Source organism: Ammospiza nelsoni, chromosome 11, assembly GCF_027579445.1.
Source record: "Ammospiza nelsoni isolate bAmmNel1 chromosome 11, bAmmNel1.pri, whole genome shotgun sequence".
NCBI lineage: Eukaryota > Metazoa > Chordata > Aves > Passeriformes > Passerellidae > Ammospiza > Ammospiza nelsoni.
Window position 1 is genome coordinate 12,166,281 of NC_080643.1, and position 24,015 is coordinate 12,190,295.

Below are 24,015 nucleotides of genomic sequence, written 5' to 3' on the forward strand. Positions count from 1 at the left end.
GAAATCAGTGATTTTAATAAGAAAACATTAGGATACCTGACATTAAATGGCAACAGACAGCTTTACCTTCGGGTCACATATCAGGTAGGTCTGCTGTAAGATTATATAATTCTGAAGTTTTTCTGTCAACAGCTAGACCGAAAAATATCTCCTAAAATCTGCAGGAGCTTTATTTGTGTCAAATTAAGATATAACAGACTTCTAGCAAAAGGTCTCAAATAGACAGTGACTGGGTAAAGGTACCAAGCATTTTGACAAACTTATAAAATTAAAATAGTAAGAAATGAAACAATATCCAAACTCTGCAGTCTGACCTTAAGCTATCAGTTCATTGCAATTGGAAAAATAAGGAGAAAGCAACACAGAAAACACGAATACAGTACTGACTGCACAGAAGAACAGCAACGGTTTAAATTCAGGTCTACAGTATTTCTTGTGAGGAATTAGCAAGAAAAGGCAGTAAAGCAACGCCTGGCGTCCCAACGGAGCTGAGGCACCCCTTGTCCCCGCGGCTCACCCCCCTCTCCATCCCACTCACCTCGGGGCGCTCCGCGGGGCCGCCGCTCCCGCGCGGCCCCGGCACAGCCGCCATTGCGCAGCGCCGCCGCCAGGGGGCGCCCCAGCGCCAGGCACCGCGGCCGCCGGCTCCGCCCCGCCCCGCCCCGCGCGGCCTCCGGAGCGGGAACTGCGGCTCCACAGCCACGGCTCCGTCCAGAGCATCGAACTGTGGCTCCACAGCCACGGCTCCCGCCACAGCCACGGCTCCGTCCAGAGCATCAAACTGCCGCCCCTCAGCCACGGCTCCCCTCACAGCATCGAACTGCCCCTTCCTCCCCCGCCCCCTTCATCCACAGCTCTCTCCACGGATTAAAACCCTGCTCCATTTGCTGTTCCACACTTCAGTCACAAACTTCTTGGTCCCCTTCAAAACACGCAGCTGACCCACATTTCACAGCTCCAAAACCCCTGAGACCCGTCCTAAACCCTGACAGGTTCTGCTGCACTACAGCACAACGGGAACACAGAAACCATTTCTGTTTGTCTCAGTTTTTGTTTCCTAGAGAGACAATTCCCCAAAGATGCTTTTGTTTCTATTTTCACTTGTTAATGTGGTACCCAGCCCTGAGGAGCCCCCCACACCCCTCGGGGCTCTATGCACTGCCCGGCAGCCCACATTGCTGCGGGGCTCCCCACTGACATTACCTCCCTCAAACTTCCTATGACAGAACACATGTATGAGAGTCCAAACCTGACTAGAAAAATGTGCATAAATTGCATTTGAACTAAATCATGTTCGAATTATATGACCTTGCTTTGCAATGCTGCTGCTGCTTGCTGTGCAGCGAAGTATCACCCATTAGCTCGGAATGCTCTGGCACAAGTGGGAAATTTAAAAAGTGCTAAAAGAATATAAACCACACTAACACAGAGAAAAAGCACAGGTTACTGCTGTATTAAGGAGAGGGAAATGGTGAGGCCCCTGTGCTTGTCATTAATAGAGCAAGTGGACAAATAAGGAAGCAGGAGGGATGCAAACACTTCTCCAGGACCTGTTACTGAGTTTGGCTCAGCAGCAGGAAACTGGAATTGGTTCTCATACTTGATAACCTGAAAAAAATCACATACTGAACATGCCACTATTTTAATGAACCAACTCCAGATCACATTTGCAAGGAAATTACTTACTAAAACACAGCCTGAACAATAAAATAAATGTATTCTAGCAACACTGACAGAATTCAGAATTTACATGGGCAAGTACACTCGTTCTGTCCTGTCATTACCTTATAATTACACACAGCAGATTGCTGACGTGTCTTGTGCAAGTAAGGCATTATGTAAATACCAGAGTGCAAAGTGCTTTTAAAGGGAATCACCAATTTAAAAACTACTTTCCTGTCTGTTTCATAACTAGATTAGAGTAACAGTAACATCTAAGCCTACTGAAACAAACTAGTGAAAAACCCATGTTTATATGCGTTCCAACCATATTCACAGGTAAACACCCTGTGATGATACAATCTTCATTCTCTGCTTGGGGGAGCAGAGAAGGAAGAAACCAAACTTGTATCCTCTGCCTCATTAGAGAGCTCAACACATTCATGAGTAACACGAGCACAGCTTCCAAGTTCAAAGCCAGAGAAAAGGACAAGGAAGGCTGCATAATCTGATCACTCATTACACAAATGCCAAGTCACCAGCATTTGTGTAATGTATTGTGCTTTGTAAAACTAACACAAAACCACAGCAAATACCTACTACTGGCAAAAATTCATGGCAAGAATTTGCTTACTATGAACTTTGTGCAAGTATTTCCATGAACTAACTGCAATGTGCTGATAAAAGCAAGTCAAGTCCAATTCCTCTTCCAACTAAATCTTATAATAAAAATTGTTTTAGTCTGAATAACTTGAAGAAATTCAGCTCCTCTAAACAAGGACAGAATCTCATCAAATTAATAGTTCCAAGTTCATTAGATGCAGTGTATACTCTTGATCTCTTCCATGTGTACTGCTAGTATTCATAAATGTTTACAATCACTTCACATGGAAACACTTCCAATAACTCCCAGCAATTTCAGCCAGGCACCCTGGAGTTGAACCTTTGCAACATCATTTTTGAGAACAGTAAAACAATGTGCTAAGACCTTCACTATAATGAATCACTCAAAAATCCTACAGCTCCAAAAGCTCCTGATGACAAAATACCACCACCACCATTACTTAATAATGTTTTCTTTAAACACATTCATTAACCTTCCTCTGATATTTCAGATCTGAGAATTACAACCCCATCTGGCTAAAGACAAAATTCATGAGTAACAGAGCAGGTGCCATCTCTATGTTTTGCTCACTTAAGGTACTTTAAGAAATTCTCCTGTTGTACTATGGTTTGGTTTGTTGGGCTTTGCGGGGTGAGGGTTGCTTTGATGGACGTTTCATTTATTTACTTGTTTTTAAAAACTTTATCACCAGCTTTCCAATTTAATATTATTCTTTCATTCTTCTCTAATACACTTCTCTTTAAGGATAAGCTCTATGAAGGTCTTGTTCAGAAAAGCAATAAAGGGGTGATGGCAGTTGACCTTTAATGCCAAATCTGTGTGCTACTGAGTAGGTAGGATTCTGCAGAACATGGTCAGAAGTTCAATGCTTACAGAAAGCAGCGGACACATTGGGGAACTTTAAAAAGTCTTGACAAAACTGACTATAGTCTGACAATCCCCATACAGACCAGTCTCCAGAAAGATAAAGAAATAGTTCTGACATACAATGTAATTTCAAAAGAAAAGATAGAGAGGCTGCATTTTAATTAACACAGATAGAGCTATTGCCATAATACAAGATCTCCTGAGCATGCATACTGGGAAGAAGACGGCAAGAAAAACAAACCAAACAAAAATGCCATCACCTTGTTTGTCAGCTAGCAACTTGTTTCTGTTCTCATTTTAAAGTACCTGCAGAAATCAAAATCAGTAGCTGAACCAAAAGGAAACAGTGGGTACCCTGAAAAGAATTGTTAGCTTGTTTCAAACCTACACTGATCAAGAAATTCAGGTTCATACTTCTGCCACACTATTAGCTGAAACCTTAAGGTTCAAAGGGCTTGAAAGAAAGGTAATTACAATTACAATAATAAAATCCAAATACAAAAAGCCCAATACAGCATTACACACATATGCTTGTGTTGCACTTTTAAAATTGCTGTAGGTCAATTTATGTGAGGCAACAGATGAACACATAGCCCCAGCTGAGCTTCCTTTTCCAGACCTACACTTCCCCTGCATCCAGTAAGGAAGAAAGTAGGCCATGGAAATGACCCAGTAAAGTCCATCTGGGGGTGTGTGAGGGCAGAAACAGAGCTGTATTTTCAGCAGACATGTTTCTTGATCAGGTACCACATGGCGCCAGGGCTCACTGCCAGCACAAAGGAGGGACAAAGTACCAAAAAACCAAACAAGATTGTTTTCTTACAATAGGAATGCCATTTAGTTTTAAAGACTGGATTGTGGTAAGATGTTCCAAATAAATATACTTGAAAAGAAACCAAAAAATGATCCATACCCTTACCTTTCCGCGTGTTCTCCGTCACATCTACACCAAACTGGATGATGTCACCTGACATAATTTCACATGGTGGGCTTTCCTCAGAGCCTCTACTCAGTCTCTGACTATTAATAAAGGTACCATTACTACTTTTAGTGTCTTGAAGATAGAACTGTAAACAAACAAACAAAACCAACAATAAGATATTTGGGAAAAGTAAGACAAGAAATACAAGCACAAGCAAAATTTTATTTATATAAAATTTATTTCTAGAAGAAAACAAATGTATAAAACTCTAAACACCCTCATCAGGATGTAAAATCTTCCCATCATCAAGAAGTATTTGTATTTCATTTTGAGTTCACATATGATTGAATTCTAGCACATACACTATGCAAATAATTGCTACAAAGTGTGCCTGAACTACTGCCTGCAATAGAGGATCACACGTCATCAGCAGCAACACCTTTTGCCACACACATACAACAATTCATATTTTTGAGTTGTCCAACACAAAACTTCTAACTGCTCATACATTCAAGGTAACAGTATTGCATGACAATCCTGCTGCAAGGAAGGCTACTGAAGGAAAACCTCTGGCAAAAGAGAATTCAGGAATTGCAATGAAAGACCATGGTGAAACTTAAAGAAAACCAACTGGATGCTTTTACTAGCAGTACTAGTTCACATCATTAACTAAATTTCAAGATTTCAAGTACTTTTGTAATCACCCAACTTCAGAATTAATTAAATGTTAATAGAAACTTATTGAATCTGAAACTGCTTTTATGATGCAAGACTTGTAGCCTAAACTTCTGCATCTGAAAAGAGGTTACAAATGAATCACCCAGCAGAAAACCAGAGTGACTGGCTGTGACTGAGCAGTGACAGCACAAAAGAGGGGACCAGAACGCTCCTGACAGCCAGGTGTAACTACTGGAATGAGTCAATCTCACTACTCCAAGATAACAATAGCTGCTGCAGGAACCTGCTGGAATGGTAGAAATCACTGGCTTCCTGCACTCAAAGAATCTCATCAAGTCCCAAAGCAGGCATAAGATCAGGGAAAAAGATGTGTTCAGAGAAATGAATGTATTTCCATCTTTTTCTTATAAAACCAATTGACCTTTCCTTTTTTGCAGCATTCCCTACAAAATTTTCCGTGTTTTTAACTGCCTCTATTATTGCAGGCCTCAAAAAAACCCTGATACATAGCTCAAAACCACAGTGAAGGGGAAAGATGGGTTTTGAATGGAGTGAGAGTAGAGCATGAGGGCTCCTTAGATCTTGTATTGGAAAATGACACAGAGTGTACAAGATGGAACTTATGTGGCATAACCCAGTGGCCCTAAGCACAGAGCTGGAGCTCCACTGTGTCTCTGGACTCACTAATCAAGGGGAAGGCCAGCACAGAAAGCTCATGTAGGTGTTAGAAATGAAATGCAGTATGTGAAAAGAATGAAAAGCAGTATGTGAAAGACTTCCCTTCCCCCAACAGATACGCCTCACATCTTCAATTGAAGGAAAACAAAACAGTAATCTGTCATAAGCTGATAAAGATGAAGGTAAACATAAATTATGGCTAGATCAAGAAATTCTGACTGCATTCACTATATTAATAATCAAACCCACTCTAAATAATACTCTCCCATATTATTAAATACTATCTATTAAGACACTAGTGTATCATACAGCTTTTATAAGTTATATGCTTTAAAGCCACTCAAAATAATTTGCTTGTTAATTTAATAGGCTGAAAGTACTGAACTCTCTCATGGCTCAGTGCAGAGGTAATTATTTCTTGCTTCCTGTTGGTTTTCAATTAGCTTTCTTCTTCATTTGAAAATTCTTCTGTTATGAAAAAGTGAGTCACAGGCAAGGAGAAACAAACATGCTTCTGCTTATTTGCTCTTCCCCACCCTTTTCTTCTCTGTGCATATCTGCCTTTTATCCCTCCCAAGGTTTTGATTAATCACTGCCCCTTGTAACCACATTTTTGCATAATCTGCAAATGGGACTCAGACAAAATAGCACAAGGAAACACAGGACAGTGACCACAGGAAAAGAAGTGCAACAGATCATCAGCCATACAAAACTTGTAAAACATCAGCAGAGACAACATTGAAACAGCAAAAGGACATTTATAAACAAATGTCTATGGAAAATACACATAGCATTTAATATTATGTAACTTATGTCCACTTAAGTGAATACTACTGAATTGTATTACATAAATTTTAGAAAAGTGATGCTGTTCAAGTCTTTCCATCCTGTTTGTAAATATGCTTCTTCCTGTATCTAGAAGAAGCAATACCAGCCACATGTTAGTAGCTGATGTCTGAGGAAGGGAAAACACAGTGCCTTCAAATCTTGCTATAAAGGATTCAGTTATCTTAAAGGTAGCCATTCCTCAGGAACTCACTGAGCTTTCACTGCTACCTTTCAGGTAGCAAATTCCAAAGTTACTTCCATGCTGGTTTTCACTAGTCCAAATGATGTCTCTCAAAGGTCAATCTCTCCATCCCTTTTGCATAATTACTAAAGCTATCTTCAGGAAATAAAATCAAGTGCAAGCCCTGAAACAAATGTGTCTATACATTAACTAATACTTGTGGCAGCACACTGGTTTTTATGTACTATTTAATTATGCAGTAAGCACAGTGGGTCCTCAGATTCCCAAACCAACACCTTTTAGAGAGCAGCTGTGTGGCACAGCACCTTCTGGGAGCCCAGCACCACCTCTCCTCCCTGCTCCCCGCACACTCAGGCAGCAGTGCCAGCTCACAGAGCAGCGATGCCTCCTGCCCTTCCCAGCTCTCACTGCCGAGCTGTGCCACCACCTCCCCACCTGGACTGGCTCAGGCACTTGTTCAGTCACTGCAAACCAGTTTCGAGCAAGGTAAACAAGGAGGTGCTTAAGCTGACAGAAAAAATGGCAGCATATACTGGCCTAATTACACTTGCTTTTATAATTCACTCTACAGAGCGAAGTCCCAGCCCTTTTGCACCTCATATTAACAACAAGTCCAATGCAGAGCAGAGATGGCAGCTAATGCACATTCACAACAACTCAGCTTTTGAGGACTGTTAAAGCATGACCACATCCTTAATTCAAGGGATAGCTGTATAATTGTGTGAGTGCTGGTTTCCCCTCCTTTCATAAAAAATACAAGGTAACACACAAAGTATTCAACAAATTTACTTTCCATTATCATAACATCTCAACCAAAAGTCTCTCCTAGTCTCTCCTTCTTCTTTAGTAATTTATCCTTTATATGCCTTCCCACCTACAAGCCATTAATAAGACCAATTAACCGCAGACACCTTACCAGCCTGCTTACACAAAATTTTTGAAGATTTTATTCTCAAATAAAACTTGCAGTTCATCAGTACACACAAACTTCTCCAAGTACAGTCCACCTTCCTTAGAAACTATATTATGGAAGTTTCAAAAAGCTACAGATTTTTGTTTCCCTGTTTTCAAGGAATTATGTATTTATTTCACAAACTTAGTATTTATCGTATTTCAAATTAGTCTTCAGTTTTGCAAATGAAACAAAGCTCTGCTCTGACCTATGGTGCATTAAAATCACATTCCTCCTTCTAGGTCAATGATTCAGAAGAGCATCAATAACCTGCTAAATCAGTTCATGTTTTATTTTCATGCAGTTAGATATCACTATGATTTTTCCCCTATAACAAATTGCTAGTATTTTCAGATTAAAGAAAAAGAAGGTTCTTCTGTAGTGATCCCAAACCATAACACATCAAAACTAAGTACATAAAATATGTTAATTCTAACTGATATTAGGAAGTTGCAAATTGCTATGCTTCAGGAGGACTGATTTTAACCTAACTTATGAAATGTAGGTTAACTGTTTTCTTCAAAGTAATAAAACCAACTAACAATAACAAACTCATTCTGTTTAATGATCACTATTGCAACTTCTTCCAGGAGGCAGGCTGAAGAGAGCTCCTTAATTAGCCTGACAAGTGAGAAAGCCATGATGTGTTTTCTTTCCCAAACCATATAGAGGCTTGATACTGGATGAGACATTTCTGTCTCAGAGAAGACAAACTATGGGCTCAGAGATGTATACAAAATCTTGAAAGTAGCACACTTCTTTAGTGATTTGATTATCTGGATTTAATTACAGTAGAACTACAGGAAGAAACAACTGACCAGCTTTTTCATACTTCTATATTTGCTATTACTATGTACAGCCATCATTTGCCATTTTAATAGCACATTACTGCTACTCCATCCAACCCAGCTTGAAACTGCAGCTTAGGGCAATTATTCTGACAACTACAGTGAGGAGAATTGCTGGAAAACTGAGGCAGTTTGTCCACAGAGATGTGAGATTCAGTATGTGAAGAGGAACAACTTCTACATCAAAAAATGCAGGAAGAGGAAGAAACCACTACATATAATTAAACCTATTTCAGTCTCTTTCCAAAGCTGAATTAATAATTAAGTAAGTACCACATTGTAGGCTATTGCCTTTTACACAAAGTCAAAAGGTAATATATTTTACGTATTAAATAAATTTCCACTGCCAAAAAACTGAATGTAGAAAAAGAAGCCAAATTTCAGAATCTCCTAGTTTACCATTCTTTTTCTCACGTCTTATTTCCTCTGTGAAAGAAGTACACACAACTTCCATGAGCTTCAGGGTCGTGTTATACCTTTGTGGCTTTAGCTTGAACCAGAAAGATTTATATGATTTTGTCCAATTATGAACTATAACCCGTAAGGAGTTGGCAGTTTCATTTTTGCCATGGTTACCACCACAAAGGGGCAGCAGGGCTATCAGCCAGAGCAGTTAAACCATAAAATGCTGCAGTTAATGATGAAAAATTCTTCCCTGACTCACACTAAATAATCATTGAACAATTAATGCAGGCATTATAAATGCACCCCCTGAGTACTAAAGCTAATACCCAAAAGCAGGAAGTAAATAGGGATCTAGAAATTGGAATACTTGCCCTGGAGTGATACTTCACTAAGCAGTAATGTAGCTGAGTTCATTTACTCATTGCATGCTGAGAATTCTACCAGGAAACAAAATACACTGTGCACAAGTCAACTGTGCAAAGCCAGAGACTTTACAACAAAATATATACCATGGTCAAACCCACATGGCCAACATTTGCCACACTGTGGCTAGAAATTTTTTGCTTTCATATTGTTACAAGATAAAAATAATCTTATTTGAAGTCTTCACACTGAGAATTTTCTCATTTTGGGAACAGCACTCTGCTAGCAGATTACACAGTGCAAACCATACTGAATTCCAGGTCAGTCCTTTGGCTGTAAGATAGAGAAGTTCAAATGCTAATTACCTCCAGATCCAATTGATTGGAGTTTCTCATTCTGGTCTGATTAGACAGATCTCAAATTCCTTTCCTCTCACTCGCCTAACTCCACCCGTCTATCAAGGAAGTAGAAGTATTTGTCTCCATAAGCAAGAGTAATTCACAGGGTGGGGTACATCAAGCAAAATTGCTTTTCTATTTAGTTTTCCATTTCTTAAAACACATAGATCTAATAGCTCTTTGCTTACTAAACCCCAGCTCCTTCAACCCAGAAACAAAACTAGGGCAGTAACTTTTGAGTTATTATGAAAACTCCTTTTTAAAATTATTCTAACTACCCCAGGCAAGCACCCACTATGAAACTAAAAGCAACCAGCTGTGAAGAAAGGGATTTTCCAGTCAGATTGAACAGAGTGAAGGAGTGGCAGTTGGCTTTTCAGGGACCGAAAGTATTGGGTTTCTCAAGTGAAGCAAAACTTGCTAGTAGTTTTCAGTAACTTTTCTAAAAAATAATAAACTTTACCACTTTTTCTATGAGTAATAAAAGGAAAAAAAAAAGATAAAAAAATCGACATTCTTTGATATAGCATGGGACAAAAAAAAGTCACGGTGTTTTTAACTCGAAGTGTAAGCCTAATGTATGCAAAAAGGTTAAAATCTTCAGCTATTCCCAGGAATCCAATGCTATCCCTCCAAACTTGCCAGTTCAAAGGGGTAGAGGGGAAAGGGCAGCAGGGAATATGTTCCTCTGCTAACCAAGTTGTTCCTTTGTCTGTTTACACCTTGAAGTTTTGTTGTCTGTACTGCCAGGACAACCCTGCTGGTTACTCATACCTGTTGTCAAGCAAAGTAAACTGTGCCAGTAAAAGCAGCTTTGTGCCAGCATAACTGAGCCTGGGTATAAACACAGCTTGGCCTTTGCAGACACATTATTTGAGGTGCTATAAAATATTAATCCCTGTGTTCCTTGCCATGTCCTGCTTGTTCAAGTGCTTTCAAGTTCACTATAGGTCCTGTCACTCAGCTTAACTTTAGTGTGAGTGGTCAGCAGACTTTGCCCAAAAAGGGCACAGGGACTATGACAGGGAAGGGAAGATGGATGGATTTGTGGGGAGGAAAAGGAATCACCTTAGGCAGGCAGGAAGGCAATGCCCAGCACTGAGAGACACCCACAATTAACTGGGCATAAAACATGTTTGGCTACAGCCCTGAGCTGCTCTACTCCTTCCTCAGTGCAAAATGTCACCTTTCTCAACAGAACAAAGCAAAATGTTCAAGTTGTACCCGTGAACATTTCAGCACAGACTTTTTTTGACATATGACTTTGCAATGCTTATTTTAACTGCTGACTTTTACAGATACACCTATCAGAACTTTCAATTCTGGCATATTAAAATCATTAACAAAAAAAAAGGCACTAAAAAGCATGTTTGCCAACTTAATGCCAACTCCTATGTGTTGTGCCCATTTAAGCACAACATTTACTTTCTAAATCATTATTCAAACCACACTATTGGTAGTGGTTGCAATTCAGCTTACTCATCTGAAGGTGAAAAGCTCAGAACTCAGGGTTACTATTAGTCAATAGCTCTATACTAGTCTTCAAGTAGTTACAGATCATCTACTTTACATCCAAAAATTCAGAAAGAGGGTATCAGACACTTATTTTACAATGATTTTTGATTTGTATTAGAAAGTGGTCTTTATTAACAGAAAGGCTACTAAAAATATTAAACAAAAAAAATTCTTTCTAATTAGTTTTACAACTAGCTACATGAATCTTAAAAATATGCTATTTAAATGGTTTGAGCTATTTTTATCAAATATAATTCTCAAGCAGTATTGTTGCATCTTTCCAAGTAATTCATACTTAAGAGAATGACAGAAGATAGCTAAAAGTTTCAGTGTAGGACCTCAAAATGTATCACAACCCAAGTTCTCTAATTTAAGACAAAAGCAAAAACCCATGCTCACAATTCAAAATCTGTGCATGTATATGAAACAGAGGAGAAAAAAATCCCTACTGCTTGTGTCCAAATCTAAAGTTCTCTGTATTAGGAGACAACTGTCTCAAGCTGAATTAAGAAAATTAAGGAAACCATGACCTACATCATCCTTGCTTTCATGAAATACAAAAATGCAATTGTGGGTTCCTCAGTCCAGAGAGACATGAAGCCCCTGGAGCAGGCCCAGCAGAGGTGATGAAGATGATGAAGGGATGCAGCATGTCTCTCATGAGGATAGGCTGAGGGAGCTGGGAGCACCTTGAGAACCTGTGAGTACTGGCTGGGAGGTGTCAGAGCATAGAGCTGGGCTCTCATCTGTGCTACCAAGCAATGGGACACGAGGCCATGGGCAGAAACTGATGCCCAGCAAGTTCCACCTGAATATGAGGAAGAACTTCTTTACTCTGCAGTAGCTGCACACTGGAACTGGTTGCCCAGAGAGGCTGTGGAGTGTCCCTCACTGGAGATATTCAGAACCATCTGGACACAATCCTGTGCTGCATCCTCTCAGGTGACCCTGCCTGATCAGGGGGACTGGACCACATTACCCACTGGGGTCCCTTCCAATCTAACCATTATGTGATTCTGTGAAAATGTAATTAAGTAAACAAATTGCATTACAATTCCTAAATCCCTCAACATCACTCAGTGCAGAACTGCATGAACATCACTAACTCACCTCCAGATTCTTTTATTTACTTTAGTTTTGAAAGGAACTATCAATGCTCCAAACACCTAAAACAAGAAAATACCTGGGGAAAAAACCCATTCATGTTATGGGGACAACAGTTTATGCAGGGAAAGATTCCTTCACAAAAGGTGATAAATCTATCATATATACCGATACTGAAGTAACAGATTAAACTGAAAACAAAGCTTTTATTCTATGATTGTGCACTATGACTGTGCACAACCAATGTGAATGGAAACATTACCACAAAGGATGGGTCCCCTTTCTAACCTATTTACCTTCACCCTCCTTCAGCAGAACTGGCAGCATTCAAGTAACACACAAACTATTTTCTAGAAATAAACATTTCAAACCTAACTTGACAGCTGTGAAATTAACACCTCCCAGCAATCACATCCCATAATGGAAAAATGCAGTATAACACCAAGTCAGAGCAGAACAAGTCCTGGACACTCTCTGTTATGCCGTAAGGCCTCCTCAAAAATCTGTAGTTAGTACACTCTGGTAGAAGAATTATGATGAAGGATGTGAGCAGAAGCAATCCTAGGCATGATGCAAATTATTCATTCTTCTTCTAAATAAACATTTCTGCAGGAAACACAAAGTGTGGAATGAAGTGACTGCAAAAGGTAGAAGTTGCTCATGTACCGGGGTCCTGATCTATCCCTAGATTATTCCAACAATCCAAAAAGGCATTCACTGTCAAAAGGAGAAGAATGACAAGACAGATACTCACCAAAAACTTCAAGCCACAAAATGCGACACCACCATATAAAAATAGATCCCTCTCTACACATCAGTGTCACTAATTTTGATGCAAAAAGCTATTTTTAAAAAGAAGAGATGTAGAGGAAGAGTTCTAATTTACCAGTAATTTGGTTTATATATAGCCAACTGCCTTGCTACAGTGTCACCATAGTTACTAATTACTACTCTTTAGAATGTCTCTTACTTAACTTTTGTCCTAATAGTTCACCAAAATTCCTGAGTATCAGACTTCTGCTAAAAGTGCTACATGGTTTCAGGATAACTTGAAGAATTTTGTATTTATTCTCTACTCAGCAGAATAAAAGTCTATCCCTTCATATACATCATGCTTGAAAACTTTTATACATGAATCACAAAAGAGATGAAGGATATTAACACTTTCAGAAAAGATCCAATTCCTTTCTGAATATAGACAAAGCACAAAAGTTTCCCACAAGAAAACTACCCAACTCAGTACTAGTTACATACAATATTCTCAAGCAAACTGAATTTTTAGCCTACACGAAAATTCTCAAGTACTATTTTAATCCCATCCTGAAAATGCTGAGAGAATTTTAAGGTACATCATTGCTTTAACTGCAAAACTAAAATACATTAACAATACAGTACAATCAACAGAAAGCTTCCCAGGAAATGATTACTCACACATCATCCCAAGATGCTCAAATTGACTCATTAGAACACTAAAACAATATAAAGAAGAGAGTTATTTGTCTTACTGCTGTCATAGATGACAATATCTTACATAACACCCAGAGATTTTGAAAGAACTTTTCCTACTCCACATTAAAACACTGATTTGTGCAGTGTACTCATAAAACCAGTAAAAAGTAGATTAAAACAGGTTTCTAGAAGGAAATTGTACTTGCAAAGAAGTTTCCTGCTTTATTTCATTAAAGAAGCTCAGCCTCTCGTTACACAAGGCATTTGTACAGCCACGTATCAGGTATCACTGTGACACCAGTGATTACTTTGTATAATTTATCTCAACTTCTATCATCACATCAAACATGGACCTGAGGGAAAACATATGGCCAAGGTGACCTCCTGAGGTTTCACTTAATGCTACTGTGTTCTTTGTATTAATCAATAATGGAAATATACTGCAACTTAATGCAGCTTTAAAATAAAGAAATAAAACACTCTAATAGGCTGTTACCCAGAAATCCAGGCTTCTTCAGGCTCATTACTTTAAGTGTAAAATATTGCTGAAATACTCATCAATCCTGATGCCCTTATAGGAATACTTTCTTACAAAACTAGACTGAAAGCTAAACACTATTATTTACTCTAGTAAATGTAATTACAAGTTTGGCAACATGGCACACTCAAACTTTGCAGTAAGTAAAGTTAACTTGCTCTCAACATGTACAAATTACCAAAGACTGTATTTGTAGAACACATGTATCCAGATAAAATAAATAAGCTCTGCAAAGAGCAGGTTTTCATACACAATCTTAATTTCTTTTCAAATACATGTTTCATACATGTTTCAAAAGGTTTGTAATGTATTATTGCAATTTACTCTTATCTTTAGGAGGCAAAACCACCCATAAATATTCTGCACTAGTGAAGAACACTAAGACTACTCAGAAAACAAAAACTTTTATTCTTAAATTCACAATCAAAAAATGGTTAAACTTGATAGTTAACATTCTTTGGCCAACCTAATGAAGAGCAAGACCAAAATAAAGTATGGTTTTGTCTCTGACTACTGCAAAAGTATGACAAAGATTGTCATGTGTGGACAGAGCTTTGCCCTAATTTAAGAGCAGATATAAGGCATAAATCTCTCCTGGTCTTTAGATTTTAAATACCCTTATTAGAACCTTGCATAAACAAAAACTAAAATCAATTTCTGTAACACCTACTAAAGAAACCAAATGAATTGTTTCTATGGCAAAACATTGAAGAATAGCCAGAAACTACAGCAAAAGAAGAAAACAAATGAAAACCAGATTTTTAAAAAGCAATCTTGAAATACAACCAGAATCTATTAGTAAATACTTAGAATGAGAAATCCAACACCATCATCATCCATTGTTTCTACTTCCTCAAAAATCTCGAGCTAATGAGGTAGATAAATCACTAGCAAAAAAAGAATTGAAATGGAAGTTTTCCTTAAGAAAATTGCACTACTGAACTTCTATCAGCAAACAATTCCATTTTCATTTGCAAGCAAATTGGAGAAAAACCACAACAGAAGCCAAGATTACCAGATACTCTGCCAGAAGAGAAGAACTACTTATACAAAAGCAGAAAGTGATGAGGCAGCTCCTTCGTTTATCAGGAAACTCCAACTCCCAGCACAACCCGATGTTTCAAGGCAGGTGCAGAACTGCAAAAGATTCTTAATTGTCTTGCTACTCACTGCTAAATTGCTGAATTAGTTAATCATTACATCAAAGCTCCTCTACTCTGGCACAGAAGAATCACTTTTCACATGCTGACTTTACAACTTCTTAGAGAGTAAAGGGAGTTGCTGAAACTATTTCAAACTATTTCTCATTTCTCCTCCTTCCACACAAGGCACTGTGTTTACCTACTATCATTAATTCCATACTGCTGCTGGTTTATGGCAGAGAAAACTCCCTGTGATCACACATTCAGATAAAGAAAAAAAAACCATATCAGATTTCACAGATACCTCTAAATGCAATGCAGCAGGGGGTTGGTATTATCTCTATATATGGAAAAATTCTCAAAATATCCTAAAAAATATAAGAAAGTTCCTCCCTGCCTTTTATTAAGAGACATATTCCATTTGAAAGGACTTGTCTAATTTCACTACAGTATTTTTATTTTTTTACAGAAACATCTGCAGCAGGCCTAGTTAATTCACCTCTCCTTTGCACAAAGCAATGCTGCCTTGCTTTCTGCCATCATCTGCTCCTGAACTCTTAATTCACACAGCACAAGTGTCACAAGGAAAATAATGTTCAGCACATTGCTAAACAACAGCTAAAATGCCCATGCTGAGGACAAACTTAAAGCTACTGTGATATCAATTCAAAGCAGCCAATTAAGATGCAAAAGTACAAGTCCTAACTGAAGGGAACTGCCTCAGTACAAATGAGACCACACCAGTTTTAATCATGTCAAACAAGATATTTTTGTAAGAGGTCCAAACCACAAGAATTACCCAAATAGAGTGTAGTGAGAGTTCACTACACAGCTCCTCATACTGAAAACAACAGGTCACCAGAGCAATATGCTCCTCCTTGCTTTCCCAAAGACTTCTCTGCATCAAGGGCAGACCAAACCTTAAAAAAAAAAAAAAAAAAAACCAACTAAATTTAATTTATTTTCATTCTGTGTTTTGTATTTCAGCATTCCATGCAGAGAGCAAATGCAATTAACTGGAAACCAAACACCAAAAGAGAAGGGTGCAGCTCCATCCAAAGATGGAAAATTCATTTTCCAGCACAGAGGAGAAATCTGACAATTGGGAGTTTAATATTTGTACTCAAGGCACAGCCAAACCTTACCTCCAACAAAGTGAGAGCAAAAATATCCTGGGAGGAGGCTGTATTTATTTGTAATGCATTCCTGGATCAGGACTTTTAAAGCAAGTAGTAATTAAATACTGGTATTCCTGAACAAAGGCTGATTTATTCCAGCGCTCCTTTGAGACCAACAATTACACAATAAAGATTATTTATTTTAAACTTATGAAATCCACATATGGAGATGGGTCAGCCAGCAATGGGAGAGAACATGTGAGCTGATTTTTGATAGGTAATCTTACAGAATATTCATCATTCATGTCTTTGCCTGTGCCCTACTGGCTTCAAAACAAGGGGCAACCTTCTCCTCAGAGGTTCATGGCAGAACCAGGCCAGCAGAGGGATGGGCAGAGGGCAGACAAGGGTTCAAGGATCTGGTAACTGAGGTACCAAACCTGGTGACTCACACATCTCAGTCAAGGGCAAAAATCTCATGCAAGGTACATTGGATGTACAGATTAGACAGGCTGCTAATATGGCAAAACTTGCCAGGTTGCAGCTTTCTACACAGACAGAAGCATTTTGCTGGCTTTTTTCCTAGCTATTTTCCATCAGGGTCATCAAGGATGCTACACTGCTAACACCTGTGCCCGTGAATATGATTATTCAGACAAGCTAAGAAGAAAAAACAATACAAACACACAAAAGGACCAACAACCCAAATCTCTTCATTTCTGTGTCAACAGAAATGCACCCAGAACACATCAGTGTCCATGACCAATCTGCCAGTGGGCATTAGGAGCAGGGGAACTGCAAAGTACTGCTGGCAATCCCACACCCTTTCAGCTGAAAAGCCTGAGGGAGTGCTCGCCCAGACCTCTGAAAGGTCATTATCAAGCTTTACAATTTTTTGTACTAAATGTGCCATACTTTCCTCTAGAACACAGACAAAAATTTTCAAAATACAAAAATAATGTCTTTCTAGCATCAGAGGTTCTAGATTGTCAGTCTAAGAAGAAATAGCCTCCCTCGACAATTTAATTCTTTAAATCACCGTGAAAAGTTTTCCAAATCCCTTCCCTAAGCACGAAAATGCCTTTTCCATTCACTATTTCAAGCTAAGTTGCAGCCACTAGAGGGCAAGGCCACGATACAGAACACACTGCCCGGGCTGGGTAATGCAAAACAAACGCCACAAAAAGCAGAGCACAAACTACAGCTGAACACTGCTTATATTATGAACATTTGGTTGTTCAACTTTTTTTTAATACTGAATTTTCCATTAATTATAGGACTATACCCACATATTCTGTGGGTTGCCTAAACTATTAATTCCATCTTTACAGTCCAAGGCTTCCCAGACAAGCTACCTCTGCCTTTCAACATCCACATTTACAATTCTCATCCTTGTCAAATTTTAAAATTAGGTTTCTCAACTTCAGTGTTCATGACACTGAAATTACACAAGTTACAGGAATTCTACCCAGAATCAGCAAGCATAGATAAAAACCAGAATGCTGTCAAAGGCTTTTCCCATTAAATATAGAAATTGAACTTCCTAATCAATGGTAAAAATTATCTAGCTAGAAATTGGCCATATGCTGCAGGAAACGGAATTAACATGCAGATTTTTTCTGTGTCTAATCAGCATTTTAAAAAAACTCTGTTCTGAGAACAGTTAGGCTTTTTCTGTGCAAAGATCACCCTTTGTTGAAATGTATTCTTGACATTTAATATATTAAATTCTGCTACAATTCATTATGTATGCTCTTAGAAGAACAGAAAACAAGGTCCAAAACTAAACCAAACCAGGAAAATGAGTCATTCACTAAAAGACCAAAAGCCCAACTGACAGAAGGACATACACTAGAAGCTCAAAACAAAAACATTCAAAGAATTATTTCAAAATTTATAGTCCAAACAGCATGGAAGAAAGCTCAGCAAGCTTGTCATTAAAAATGATGACACTTAATAATAGTGGCACTGCTCTGGTACTGTGCATGGAATCAGTCCCATCTACACCGGCCCATCCACTCCATGGAAAAAAGATCTGTACAGTGTATCACTGAAACAGATGAGCCCTCAAATTAAGTTCCCATAACATTCAAACTGCACTCCCAGTACAAACACAGCCTTCCCACAAAAAACATGTTTGCTGTTAAGTAATAAGCTTTGACATTCCAAGAGGTTTGACATCTAAGCTTAAATTTAATACAGATGTAGACAAGATTACACTTTGATTAAAGGAAAATCAGCAAGACTTTTACACTACCTATAATTAGTCTCCTATTAGTGCAAAGTTTTAATAAACTTTAATTAGAATTAGATGCTATCCAAAGCCTGTTTCAAAGGAAAATAGGTTGGGCCACTGGGAATTGGCAGCATTAAGAGCAACGGAGTTAAACAAGTTTAAGAGAAACATGTGTGTCCATACTACTTCTTTTAAATTTTTGGAAAAAGATTTTCTTCTGCAGCCAAGTAATATACTTGGGTCTTAAGCAAATACTGGGCATATCAAACACAATACATGATGCAGGTTGGTTCAATGTTTCATTGGATTATTACAGCTTTGCACCATTTAATAAAAGAAAAAAATTAAATCCCAAAGAAATCTGTGACACTTCTGTTAGATGAATTTTCAAGTGTTTACCAGAAAAAACACTTCACAAGTTTGGCCAGCCAGCCTTAAAACAATGAAGATGTTATTGTTATAACAGAAACAAAACATGAAATTTGTATATAGATCAGTAACAGCCCTCCTGATTGCTTATACACAAATTCATGTGAATATCCACCGAAATTACAAAACCTAAGAGATACAGGAAGCAAGTAAAGGCAAGGCCCTCTCACATGAAAGTACCTTTGCACATAGCTCTGGCTAGGCAGGAATTAGTCTGTCTAGCACAGGCTTGGACAGAAGTAAGCTGGTCCTTCTCCTACTTATCTCTAAATCACCTCCTGCCTCTGCTGCCACCTGACAGCAGCTCCTCGGGGCTGAGCAAGCAGCTGCATTTCAGACATTCTCAAATGACAGACTGCAGCAGGAAAGGACTGTACACACCACCCCAAGCCTTTACAGACCTCTTGGCTGCACTGCACTGCACTTTCCTTGACTGCACCATCAATCTCCTATCTAGATTTCCAGGGAAGTGCCACAGTCAGCTGTGCTTTCTGCTTTCTTCTCTCTGTATCTCAAATAGTTTCCATCCCACCAAGTTTCCCCACTGACAGCAGGTCTGTGCTGGGAGCAGCAACATCTCAGCAATTATGGAACACACCCTGAGCAGTGCACAGCTGCTGTGCTTCTCACATCCACCTCAAGAGTTGCACCACAGGACACCTCCAGCTCTCTCCCTGTTTATATCTTCTGGTTTCTTTTGGAATAGACAAAACACAGACACGTGGTGGAACTGAGCGCAGACCAGTCACCTCCCTGCACGCAACAGCAACACGTGCAAAGCACACAAGGGATGGAAAAACACCACAGAATATCCTGCACTCCTTCAACATTCAACAAGATACCTTAAAAACAAAGGGGGGCTAAACTTCTGAGCTCAAAGTATATGATTTAATTCTTAACAACCTCTCATGGGGCAAACAAAGTGCTTTTTTAGTACATTTACTTGCTTCTCTGTCTCTTATAATTAGTTAAAGTCAGGTAAAATAAACATGCTCTTAACAAAGGTGCCCAATTTACCTGGTTAGGTTATACTTTTCACACTTAATTCAAAACTGGATAACTTGAGCAGCTTATCTACCTCCTGACTGCACAAACTGGATGGACCTGCCAAGCTCCAGGCTCAGCAGCTGAGTGTCTCCAGATTCCAATACCATCCCCTCCTGCAGTGCCAAGCAGAGCAATGCAAAGCAGGACACACCAGCATCAACCAGCACCCAGCAGCTTTCTGCCACCTGTTTCTCAACCTCAGTGTTTCTTAACAGGCACATCAGGAACCTTGCTGTTTTCTTCACTTCCCTTTGAAAGGTTCAGCTTGAAAACTTAAATATCAGAAACAGCAAACTAGTAAACAAAATTGTGTAAACATCAATAGTTCAGAGTAACAAACCTGAGAAAAATCCCAAGAGAACTCACACAGCTACTATTCTAAAAGCAAAAAAGGGTAGTGTTTTAAATGAACTAAAGTTAAATCTTTATTCCTAACTATTCTATGAATACCTAAATACTTTTAATAAACTAATTTTCAAATATAAATTCTTAAAATTTCAGAAGGTCCTTCTAGATTTTATCAGTCACCCATATATACAATAACCAATGTGCAAATTATTAATGCATTTTTCACCTATTACTTTAAAAGAAAATTAATTATCATTTACAGAAAGTAAGTCAATTGATAGCAATATTCCACAATAAATTAGAAGTATTCTTGCAGTGGACTTTTTGATAGAATGCAAAACATTTATTTCTTTGCCAGTTAGACAAGAATAACTATACAACTTCATGTAGGACCAGAAGCACATAATGACAAATATTTCCATTCTGCTATTTCAACTTAAACCAAAACCACCTAGTGAACTCTAATAGGGAATGCTCTCATTAACAACTCACAATTAAAAACAGGTGGAGTTCTCAACAGTAAGTGTCTCAAATATGGCAGAGAGCACACTCCTCACTAAGAACAATTTTATATAGGGAGCTGAAACTATTTTTCCTAAAATCTTTCATGGAAGATGACCCATCTTCCAACTACATGACTAGTTCAGTAAAAAAAATAAAAATATCTGTCTGCTCTGGAAATACTTTACTTCACTACAAATTCAGCTCCTTACAACTGCCATTCCTGCACTGCTCATAACAATGGCTCTTTTCAACATGCTAAGAATATTTTAATAGAATCTGAGAGAAGTAAGCATTTTTTAAAAATTAAATACTGAAAAAGCATAACACAGAAAATCACCAATAAAAAGCTTTGTTACCTTAAATGATAACTGTAATGTTTGTGATCATTTTTCCATAGCGCAGAACTCTGCTCTTTGGGCACTGTGCCTAATGGTATAAGTACATTTAAAAAGGAGAAGTAGCAATACATGTTTCCTGTTGGTTTTTCACTTTTTTTTTTTTTTTAAAACAACAACTTGCAATCTAGAGTGTGCAATTGTGACTTCAATCGCTCTTCAGTTTCAATATTCCCTTCAGCATCGCTCCATTCACTTGTAACACCGATCCCCTTGTCTCTATCCATCCTTGTAGAATTTCCCATGCAAACTCCCTGCTATCCGTAGTGCTCAGGGCTCTTCTCACCCAGCTGTCTCTCCCCAGCACAGCCTCAGTGCTGGTACAAAGTTCACCTCACCAGTTCTCCAAACTGACCACACAGATGTGCTTCCTGCCCTCACAGCACCTGAAGGCCACCCCCCATGGCTACCAGCTCAAACCACAGAAAGTGACCTGAGAACTGGTTGCTTGTATTAGAAAGAATGAGAAACAGAACAAGAAAAGTTTCTTCCAGCCTTTCCTCTTTCCCCTCTGTCTAGCCCCTAAACTGACTCATGCCTGGCTGCTTCATCACCAGACATGCTCAAAGCCACGAGGACACGAGATGAAGGACAAGGCTCACAAAGCTGGAATTTTACCACTGTGGTTTACACTTTGCAGAAAGAGATAGGAAGAGGAAGGCAGCAGCTGGGATTACTTATAGACTCCAGTGGGGAAGCATTGTAAAAAACAGGTAGCTCTTGAAAATCTGCAATTCTTTTCATCCCAAAGACTGAAGGAAGACAGCACTGAAGTCTAAATTTAGTTGTTTTAGGAGTAGCCCAAGTGTGAAAATCAACATGTTCAGGATAGGATGAATGATGGATCAGTAATGCAGAAGAGCTCACCTGGCATCTGACAACTGGTTTAGAGATATTCTGTATACCCATAACCTTTTCTGCCATGGATTTGTTCTTATTTCTTCAGTTTTGGCAAATACTTTCCGAAGAACAGTATTGTTTTTTCACCTTCTCAACCAGAAAAAATAAAGGGAAATTTAATTCCAACCTGAAGTATCGTATTTTCTAATGGTAATATATATACACCAAAAATGAAAGGAAGTTACTACTCAGCATTTGACAAAAACACAACACAGAAAGGAACTCCCTGCTACAGAGGCTTTAGGCTTCAAGAGGATCAGCTGTTTGAAACAAGGAACACCCTACTCTGATGCTGGGGTTCACTGTGCTTTTTTGCTGCCTATTGCATTTCACTATTCCTGTTCAATTAGATTACTGCCCTAATGGTGGCAAGAGCATCATGTTCTAAGTGAGTGTTACCACCAACATTTTCAGAAACACGTAGGTTCAGCAACCTTAGATTTTCTAAAATTCATTTTCACTGCACAGTGTAAGCTGACAAGATTTCATTCTGTGCTATTTGCTTTACTCGTTCTGTCAAAGGTACTAGAAAGCATAGAGGAACACAAATGGATAGTGAAAAAAGTACCTTTTGAATTGGAACAAGATCCTGTAAAAGAGCAGAACTGAAACTGAAAAGCAAGAGTTCCCTCTGCATTGCAGCTCTGAGTTTTGCAGCAAGTAACAAAGACTCTATATTCCACCACAGTTTTCAAAATAGAATTTCTCATTAGTATTGTGGGAAGATGGAAGTCATGCAGGCTTCCTGCTATGGGGCATCTTTAACAGTTCTACCCAAGCAGAAAAAACCTGTTAACACCTTTGTAAAGAACAGTCATCCATGTCTATTCTTCAGAATCTAAAGCTCTAATATTTGAAAAAAAAAAACTAAACAACTTAAGTTATTTAAATGATAATGTTCTCAAAACTTCTAAGTCTGGCTTCATACACTGCTAGCATGTTAAACAAGTATGTAAATTATCATAATTCAGACATTTAAATGATAATACCCTTACTCTGCCTCAAGTGAAGACAGGTATCTAAGTGTTTTACACAGTAAACAAGCCACATTTAACTGAATTCACCACTTGTGATTATATAAAATAAATATACAAGACATTCCTGTCATCATAATCCTTCTTCAAGCAAGGTCACTGAGCTCTTTCCAAAGGCTTGTTTATCAAAGCAGATAAACTTTCTCCTCCCTCTTTTAAGATGCCAGCAAACAATGCTCATACTTCAAAGGCTGCATTAGAAAGGCTGGTACAGCTCATACTATTTCAAATGCTCAGAAATACAATGCATGAGGGAAATAAGGAGTTCACCCCCACCCAAGTCTACACAGCATATGGACAAGTCAAAAGAACCCTGCTAAGATGGGCCTCAGACCTGCCCATGGACACAACCGATAAAAGTGCACTTCTGATTGAGCAAATGTAGTGCACCTAACACCTCTGTGATTTTGTAGTCATTTATTGCTGGTGTGCTTTTCTTCCACTGAAATGGGACACTTCACCAAGAATTACTAAAAGCACTGACAGAAATTCTTCTGCTTTGCAATATATTAATAATAACTACTACTAATACTACTATGCTAGTAGTTAACGAGCAAAATGAAGTTAAAAAACACCAAGAAAGGAACAATGATGGGGAAAAAAAACTCCAAACAAATGGAGGATGCCCCATCCCTGGAACGGTTCAAGGCCAGGCTGGCTGGCACTCTGAGCAGCCTGGTCTAGTGGGAGGTGTCCCTGCCCATGGCAAGGGTGTTGGCATTAGATGATCTTTAAGGTCCCTCCCAACCCAAACCATTCTGTGACTCTGATCAGCAGCAGGCTGGTCCTGTCCATTCACTGTATCATCTCCAGCTTTATGGAAAGGAAACC

The 24,015-nt window shown here is 38.8% G+C and overlaps 1 protein-coding gene across 24 annotated transcripts in view; it reads right to left on the minus strand.

Annotated features, from left to right (window-relative positions):
• Positions 1-24,015, minus strand: part of SLMAP (sarcolemma associated protein) — a 78,275-nt gene that overhangs the window by 42,156 nt on the left and 12,104 nt on the right. For 13 of the 24 annotated variants that reach the window (XM_059480136.1, XM_059480131.1, XM_059480146.1 and 10 more), the window contains exon 3: positions 4,071-4,218. In XM_059480136.1, coding sequence (XP_059336119.1) covers positions 4,071-4,218 — 148 coding nt within the window. Of the gene's footprint in view, positions 1-4,064; positions 4,219-24,015 lie in introns of all 24 variants that reach the window. The other 11 variants (XM_059480154.1, XM_059480147.1, XM_059480151.1 and 8 more) reach the window with 1 other exon arrangement.